The sequence below is a fragment of the Rhineura floridana genome, chromosome 22 (assembly GCF_030035675.1).
Source record: "Rhineura floridana isolate rRhiFlo1 chromosome 22, rRhiFlo1.hap2, whole genome shotgun sequence".
NCBI classification, from domain to species: Eukaryota; Metazoa; Chordata; class Lepidosauria; order Squamata; family Rhineuridae; genus Rhineura; species Rhineura floridana.
The window spans coordinates 12792763-12801774 of NC_084501.1; the positions used below are offsets into that span (position 1 = coordinate 12792763).

Genomic DNA, 9012 nt, shown 5'->3' on the forward strand with positions numbered 1-9012 from the left:
GTCTGCCCCCTTTCCCTGCTGGCCACACCCACCACTGGCAAGTGGCCCTTGGAAGGTTTACCCAGCAAGGAACGTGGCCCTTGGCCTGAAAAAAGCTTCTATACCCCAGCCCCCTCCCCCCCCCCAAAAAAATCTCTACTATTTTACTCTGGAGTCATCTGTAATCATGACCATCTCCCAAGCCTATTTTCCTGAAAAATGGCTAAACTGGCTTAGAAACATGGCTGTACTGAACTTGTAACAATACTCGTCCTTTTTGGTTCCCTGGTTCGTTCAACCCTGAGCCTCCTCTGCGAGGCCTCCTCAAGCCCTCATCCCCAATTATTTCCAAGGCATCCAAGACTGTCCACATTTCGCTGAGGATTTTTCAATCCCGTGGCCAGCCAGGGACATTTTGCTACCCGAGGTAGAAGCAGTGGCAGCAGTGTTGTGGCAAATTCAGAAGCACGGGGTCCCTTCAGGTTAGTCACAGCCATGCCCCCTCTCCCCATTTTGCTGTGGGTTGAGAATGAGATCCTTATGACAGCCTCTTCCCACAGCAACAGCCCGAGGAGCCAACCAACACGAAAGGGGAGATTGTTAGCTACTGAAAAGAGTCTTTTCAGCGGCTGACTCCTCTCCCTTCATTCGGATTGGCTCCAGTCACCAGGAAAGGACAAGGAAGTGTGTGAGAAGACTCTTCTCAGTGGCTAACACACTCCCCTTTCATGCTGATTGCCTCACAGGATGCTGGAGACGTAAGGACCACGCTTCCAAAAAAGGTCCTCCAAGACCCCGGACAACTACACCTCTAGGCAGTGGAGGCTTGCCCCATTAGAGCAAGTGGGGCACTGCCCTACTAACATATGTCTGTGGGGACAACACTTAGCATTAGTAGGCTCTGCCTACCATTGGCTCTGGGTCCACCTACTGTTGGGCTCTCTGCCTTCCGCCCTATCAACCTGCCACACTGGGCAGAGGCCAGGATGGTGCCGTCCTGCCTCCCATGTGATGAAGCCCACTGAAGTGGCCATTGAATCTTATTTCAACACTGCTGACAGGGCAGTGTTCTCCCCTTACACCTGAGGGCTATGGGCTTCCTTAAGCAGCTCCGGGGGAGGTATAAATGGACTTTCTAAAGTCACCACAAGACAAACTCCGTCACTTAAAACAGATCAATTTATGACAAATGTAACATTCCCATGCAGTAGTTTCATGTCAACAATCATTATACAGCCAGTGTGGCAAAGCGGTGAGAGTGTGGGATGAGGACCTGGGCTACCAGGGTTCAAACCCCCACTCAGCCATGAAGCTCACTAGGTGACCTTGGGCCAGCCACTGTGTCTCAGCCTAATCTACCTCGCAGGGTTGTTGTGAGGACAAAACGGAGAGGGTGCCCGTGTATGCCACCTTGAGCTCCTTAGAGGAAAGGTGGGATATAAATGCAATAATAACAGCCTCCAGCCCACCTGAGTCAGCTGTCTCACCCTGCCGAATGGTAGGACCGGCCCTTCCTCATCCAAAAGCTTCTGCAGTTTGTGGCTGTTTTTCCCCCTTACCTTAATGGGTAGTTTTATATCAAATTCTAGCTTTGCCACATCTAATTCTTCCCAGCTGGGCTGGCGTTAAAAGATGATCCCTTTTGGGGACGAATAGCTGGACTATTCTAATGTACTTTTTGCTAAAAGTGTGCTGCTTTCTTTTTTTGTAAACAAGGAAAATACTGTGCATGGGGTTGGGGGGCTTCCTAAAATAGTTTTTTAAAAAAAAAAATCAGCATGGGAACATCTGCTGTACTGGGGAATTGAAGCGAGAAGCTTCATTCTGGTTGGTTGAACCGGTGGGAAGGTTTGTCTAATGGGGTGACAGATGAGTTGTGTAGGGTGGAGGTTCCCAAACTGTAGCCCATGGACCACCGGTGGTTCACGGACTTCATTCAGCTAGCCCGTGACTTGCTTGTGAAGAACCGCAGGCATAGTGCGTTCAGCATTTGGATGGATTTTCCATTGCATTTCAATTGCTTCTTGTATTTATTTGCTACTGTACTGTCGTCTATGGAATTCAAATGGTGATACAATAAAAAATACAATTATAAGAAATAAAGAAGCAATCAAAATACAACTGAAAATCATGCAGCATCTAGCACAACACATTAGAGTGCTACAACAGGCAGAAAAATAATTTGAGCTGCCCCTCAAGACTCTCGGCAGCTTTCAAGCGGTCCCTGGGAAAAACGTTTGGGAACTGGTGGGTGTAGAATGTTTTCCTTTTCCTCCCTTACCTCCTTAAGAGCTCACCCCTTCCTCACTTCGCACTCGTGACCGAATGTATGCATGGAAAATTAAAAAGGCAAAAGATTGTTAAGATCTGTGTTTTGGAGGGCGGGGAACAACAGCTCTTCCCATTCCTCTCCTTAAAAGTTTCTTTCCTTTGCTTTAGTAATTCTACCATATTTATTATATAAAGAGCGGACTCCAGAACCAAGCAAGAAAAAGACGCAGATTGCTACTTTTTGTGAAAGATTCACAAATTGACGTCTGGTGTGGGTTTTTCTTTGTAAGCCTGCCTTAAATCAAAGATCTTGTCTTTACCGGTGTGGATATGGCCTGTCATTCAGAAACAGAATCATACAGAGTGATGTTATTTTTTATTTCTCTGCCGTAATTCAAATAAAGCAGGTTTGTAAAGGTAGATGATGTTGAAATCCACATTTACAATCGCACTGTTGTGGGCAGAAAGGCCAAACTCTTGCAGCAGCAGATGGGATACAGGGAATTCGAGGCTGTGGCTGCAACAGACCCAAGGCTGTAGCTGTCATGATGGAAATGGACCGCCTTCAAGTCGATCCCAATGGCGACCCTACGAATAGGGTTTTCATGGTAAGCGGTATTCAGAGGGAGTTTCCCATTGCCTCCCTCTGCGGCTGAGAGGCAGTGGCTGGCCCAGGGTCACCCAGTGAGCTTCGTGGCTGGGTGGAGATTCGAACCCTGGTCTCCCAGGTCGTAGTCCAGCACCTTAACCACTACACCATACTTTAAAAGGTGTCCAAGTGCATTGCAAAAAGACACAACGACTTCCCAAAAATGCACAATGGATGCATTCCTGGGGATGGGGCTACCTGTGGCCCTTCAGATGTTGCTGGTCTCCAACTCCCATCCATCCCATCAGCCAGCAGGGCCAATGGTCTGGAATTTAGGAACATGGGGAGCTGCCAACGACTGAGTCAGACCCTTGGTCCTTTTCGCTCAGTGACCGGCAGCGGCTCTCCAGGGTTTCAAGCAGAGGACTGGAGATGCTGGACATTGAACCTGGGACCTTCTGCATGCAAAGCAGACACTCTACTAATGAGGACTGGAGTAGGGATGGATCTGTAAGTGTTGTTCTCTCAGGTTCTTGTCTTCCCCACCTTCAATTCCACCTCTACGCATTTTTGCAGCAATTTGCAGTTTATTTTTAACAAAAAATCCTCATGAACATTTCTCAGCATTTGAGTGTGAATTTCTCCCAGTGAGCACTTTTTTTGCCTGCAGTTTTCACTAATGTACACACTTTTGCAAGCAATTTCTCCTGAGATCATGCATTTTTATATGTTGCTTTCACTGCTATTCTATGCACCCTTTCCCCTAATAAGTACATTTTTGTAAATGCTAGCTGGAGAACTGCATTGCAAAATTCGGAGAAGTGCAAATTTCTAAGGATGGCTGTGTTCCACGTCTCACATTGTTTTGGGAAGCGCATATTTGGTAGACTCCGCTTGAAGTGAGACCTAAATCTAATTTCTCTCCCCTCCCTAGATGGGAGTTTTACATCCAGCAACATTTGGAAGGCCACGATAGTTCCTCATCCATGCTCTTAAATTGAAGAGGACAAGAAAACACAAATAAAACGGCTGTTTTATTAAGCTTCTCATCCCAGTAGCAGGAGGACCGCCGTAGGAAGGTAGAGGGAGTTACCCCAGGAATCGTTTAAAATCCTTTCCTATATGGTGCCTAAAACCAGCTTTTGGGATGCTGTGTCAGTCACCGGTGCAACACTCCCCACCCCATCCGAAATGCTGGCTCTCTTGCCCAAACCGAGGGCCCTTGGGAGTCCTCGCAGACATTTGCTTCTGGGTAGAAAGGGAAGGGCAGGGAGGAGACCCTAAGAACCGCATTCGCTGGACACCTCCACAAAGACGCCCTTCTGGTGGGATGCTCCAAGACGGCAACGGCTGCTCCTTGCGATGCTGGGCCCCTCACTGGTTGCTCTTCTGGTTAGGCCGCTAAAGTGTACAACGATAGCAAAGAGAATAAAATGTAAGTGAAAATGCACCCCGCTGGCTGGTAGCCTATTTTGGGAGTGGGTTTCAGCCCCTCGGACAGCTCCTCGAACGTTTGGACTGAAAGCCGGAGCGGATTCCACTGCCCCGGTGACATGGAGCTGCTTGTGTGTATATAGGATAGGGGACTCCCACTGTCCTCGACTCTTGGCCATGCTAGCTGCTGAGGCTGTTGGGAGTTGGAGTCCAACATCATCTGGAGGGCACCAGGTCAGGGAAGGCTGGCCTAATCTATTAAGTCTCCGCCTCTTCCACATGCCATCTTCTGAAAGCACCACGGAATTTAGCACAGGGATGGCCAACCCCTGAGCCCTCCCACTGTTTTGGGGGCTGCAAGTCCCATCATCCTACTGGCCATGCTGGCTGGGGGCTGATGGGACTTGTAGTCCAGCAACATTTGGAGAGGCACCAGTTTCTCAACCCCCCTTTGGGACGGGCCATAAAGCATCTGCATGCAGACGGTCTCAGGTTCAGTAACCGGCATCACCCGGTAGGGCTGGGAATGTCCCCTGACTTAACCTCTGGAGAGTTCCTGCCAGTCAGAGTTGACACCATTGAACCAGATGGACCAATGGTTCAACTCGGTATAAGACAGCTTCCTGCGTTCCTAGAAAGATGATAAAGGCTCACTGTTGTGATATGACACGTGCAGGCGGACTGAGATAAAATCAGGACAAACTGCTCCCTGGTGGTGAGTTTGGGGTCACAAACGATTGCATTAGCACCCTCAAGAGAAAGTGTTAATGATGTGCTGGATCTGGACTCAGCTGTGATGGCAGGGAGGAGCTTTCTCATGTCAGAGTGTGAAACGCACCCCTAACCCCTCTAACCGAACCAACAATGGATTAGACTAAGGGCGTTTCCAGACATGTTGCTATTTTCAGGCGGGATTCAATCGCTTGCCTGCAAATTCCGGTTGTGCAAGTAAAGTTGATTTGGTGCTTGTTTCTCCCCCCCTCCCAAAAAAAAAACCAGGATTTTTTTGCAATAAGAAAAATGACGGGGAAATGTAAAACACTAGCTCGGTACATGGCCTAACTTCCCCGCAAACGCTTGGTACATGGCCTAACTTCCCCGCAAACGCATCAGAATGAAAGGTCAATAAAGAGGTTGTTTGGAACTGTCCAGATTGAAAAGCAACAAGTCTGCACTTAGCCAGGACTCACTCAGCCAAGAACATCTTTCTGCCTCATGCAAAGAGCAAGATGTTTCCAGCACCCTTAAGAAACTACAGTTCCCAGGATTCTTGGGAGGGGATGTGCTTTAAATGTGTTTTAAATGTACAGGCATGTAGCCTGTGGTTTTTAAAAAACTTCTTGCTGGGGTGGGGTGAGGCGTATTTTTTAGTACATGATGAACTACCCATCTGACCACAGAGGGGCACACATTCTGTACAAATCTCCACCCTGCAATTCACATGGTATCTTACAGATTACTGGGGGAAGCCCCCATTTGGAGGATATTCTCCCCAACCCAAACGATTGCCCCGATCAACATGACGTGAGGCTGGGGGCACCCATCGCTTTGTTTAGTCCTGCCTTTTTTAAAAAGAAAGTTAAAACAGTTGCACGGCTTCTTGTCCCAGCAGGCATTTTAAGGCCGTGTTTGGTTCTATGATGATTCTATTGTTTTAAGGGTTTCATTTTATGTGTGACTTTCTGCGTGCGCGCACCGCTGAGAAAATGCAGATGATTAAGCAGTATGCACATGTCTCCAATCCACCCATCCAAATCAAATCCCACGGGGTTCGCTCCCAAAGCCAGTGACGTAATTGTAAAGGGGAATGTTCCTCCGAGCATGCGCAGAGTAGCCTCACTTGGCCCCACCGTTGTGAACAGTGGCGGCTGGTGCTCCTTGCAACTGGTGGGGCGGATGTCAAGAAACCCAAAAGAGTTGGGGAAGCCAGAGCCGACGGCAGCCGGAGCCAACAAATTTTCGTTTTGGTTTCCCTGCTCTCTCCCTGCTGCGTCCTACAAGGGGCAACTGAGGAGGGAGCTGGCAGCCAAGGCGACCCCTGGAGTGGCAGCAAGTAAGAAGGCAGGCAGGTGGGGGCTGGCTGAGGGCAGACAGGTTGGGGCACACTGCCCTGTATACTCTAATGGATCAGCCTCCACTGGCTACGACCCCAAAGAACTGATCTGCATGGACATGGGAATCAGAGGAAGAGATTCCAAGGACAGAAAGCATGTGCCCCCCAACTTATGTACCCGCCAGCCTCTGTTCACATCAAGCACTAGGGAGCAGGCCATGTGCTGCCTAGGCCCCTTTTAGCCACCTCTCTTCCCCACCTCCTCCATTGGGAAGGTGTCCTTGATGTGCTGCCAGAGCTTATTGAGCCCCTCGTGGACGCGGGCCCAGAAGTGCCGCCTCTTGAGGTCCTGATCCAGCTTGATGTCCCTCAAGGCGCACATGTGCATGGCTCCCTTCTTGCAGGTCACCTCCAGCCGGTCGCACTCGTGCTCCTTGCGGCTGCAGTCGCAGACTTTGTAGCTGCACACTTCCCGCTCAAAGCGCAGGATGTCGTACTGAACCGGGTCCAGGTGCACGCCGGGCATCGCGTAGGTGATGTCCCGCACCCGGGACATGCTCCCTTCCATACAGTTGCAATGCCACTTGCTCCACTCCTGCCAGGCGTAGCGGGTGTCACCAACAATCAAGACCGTCTCCTTCTCCGCGGGCGTCCCCACACTGACATGGTGGACATGAGCATTGATGGAGATTGTGAACGCCGGCGCCTGTGTGCTCACCTCCGAACTGGTGTTGGTGTGCCCTGCGGCCACGGTGGCCATAGCAGCCTCGGGCAGCAGAGCCACAAGATGTGGAGGGGCCGTAACCTGGGCCATATCGTCATCTTGGACCAGGCCCAGGTGTGGCAGGAGCCAGCCCTGCATGCAGAGCATCAGCACCAGGAAGGCACACCCTATGGCCATGGAAGTGGAACTGCAGTGCCCAATGGGCGCAGCTGCAGGATCTTGTCTGATCAGGATGGAAGGGGAAAGGGGCGTGGCTCAGCAGCTGTTGGGGGCGGGACTTTGCTAGGCAACACACTCGGAACTCCGGGGAGAACAAAGGAGGGCTGGAATGTTGGAGAGGGAAGATGAATGTGGATTGATATTTGGGTAACTAAAATATGCAGATGGAATGATCTTTGGGTAACTAACAGGAATGACCCGGTTATGTGTGTGTGTTGAATACTGAGTTGGTTATATAAATATTACTAAACTGTAGTAATATAGTAATATTAGTGTAATATATTATAATATATTGTAAATGTAAATGTACTGCCCTCAAGTCGATTCCGACTTATGGCGACCCTATGAATAGGGCTTTCATGCAGCTGAGAGGCAGTGACTGGCCCAAGGCCACCCAGTGTGGCTATGTGGGGATTCGAACCCTGGTCTCCCAGGTCATAGTCCAACACCTTAACATCATTAGTGATACAATTGTATCGACCATTGTTTCGACTGTTGGAAAACTGCTGAGGTTCTCGATGGACCATTTCATGATGCTCTATTCTGCCTGTTGTAGCAATTGTCATACACTACTAGACTGTATGGTTTTTAATTGTATTTTAATTGATTCTTTTATATCTTATATTGTGGTGTTGTTATTTATTACCAGCCCTTCACCCAAAGGTCCCAGGACGGGTTACAACAATGTTGAAAAGCATAATTAAAACCAATTAAAAACAACCTAAATTTGGATTCTATAGAATTCATATTATAAGTGTTTTTCATAGATGTGCTGCAGACCACCCTGGATGAAGCTTGCAGCTCACTGGTGGCCCACGAACCACAGTTTGAGAAACTCTGCTATATGTACTTAAATAAGTAAGTAAGTAGCAATTGTAGCAAAAGCAAGTAGGAAGTAAATATCTAATTTATGGACCTTGGCCAATCACTATCTCTCAGCCTAACCTACCTCACAGTGTTGTTGTGAGGATGAAATGAAGACGGGGGAACCATGTGCGCCCCCTTGATGGAAAGGTGGGCTATAAATGCAATAATAAACTAAAACTGGATAAACAACGGAATGATTGTTTTTCTCGTTTACATATCTGAGTGGAAAGTAAGTGTAACATGTACATTACAGGTATGTATGTATGTAATTGTGATTAGCAAACAGAGGTTTTTATTGTAATACCAAAATGTTTCGGCTTCCGCCTTCCTCAGCTGCTAACATACAAATGCTGCTACCAAGGTGGCAGTTAGAGAGCTCAGAGGGGCTTCAGTTGCAGAAGCTAAGTAATGTTTGTACTGTCCTCCAGGTTCAGGCCATGTGGTGCCAATGTGTCCAGAGAGTATATCCAAAAGTCCTCTCTCTCAGTGCTGCTGGATCTGTTGCCATCTCTGTAGCTGTTATAGAAAAGTCCAGCAGGCTGTGACCCTCAATGTTGAAATGTTTTGCGACTGGTTGCTCCACTTTTTTTGTTAAGATTGCCAATTTGTGGTTTCTGAAGCATGTGCATAGGTCAGTTGTGGTTTTTCCTATGTATTGGATATGACATCCTGGTCTGTTGCATTCGATGACATAAATTATATTGCAGGACCTGCAGGTGATGTTCTGTTTGTTGTAATAGGTCCTGCCTGTCCTAGTGCTTGTAAAAGTAGCTGTCTCACTGAGGTACACACAGGTGATACAGCATTTGGAGTGACAAGGATGAGACCCTGGACTGGTGACAGGTTGCTTAAGCACAGCTCTCACCAACAGTCTGT

The 9012-nt window shown here is 48.5% G+C and overlaps 1 protein-coding gene across 1 annotated transcript; it reads right to left on the bottom strand.

The window, feature by feature from the left end:
* Nucleotides 1–6564: 6564 nt before the first annotated feature.
* C22H1orf56 (chromosome 22 C1orf56 homolog) lies at nucleotides 6565–7140 on the bottom strand. Its single transcript, XM_061606727.1, has one exon. The coding sequence runs from the start codon at nucleotides 7138–7140 to the stop codon at nucleotides 6565–6567; it is 576 nt and encodes a 191-aa protein (XP_061462711.1).
* Between the last annotated feature and the right edge of the window lie 1872 nt (nucleotides 7141–9012).

Coding starts and splice junctions, on each gene's coding strand:
- C22H1orf56 (XM_061606727.1), bottom strand. CDS start 7,140: ATGGCCCAGGTTACGGCCCCTCCACATCTTGTGGCTCTGCTGCCCGAG.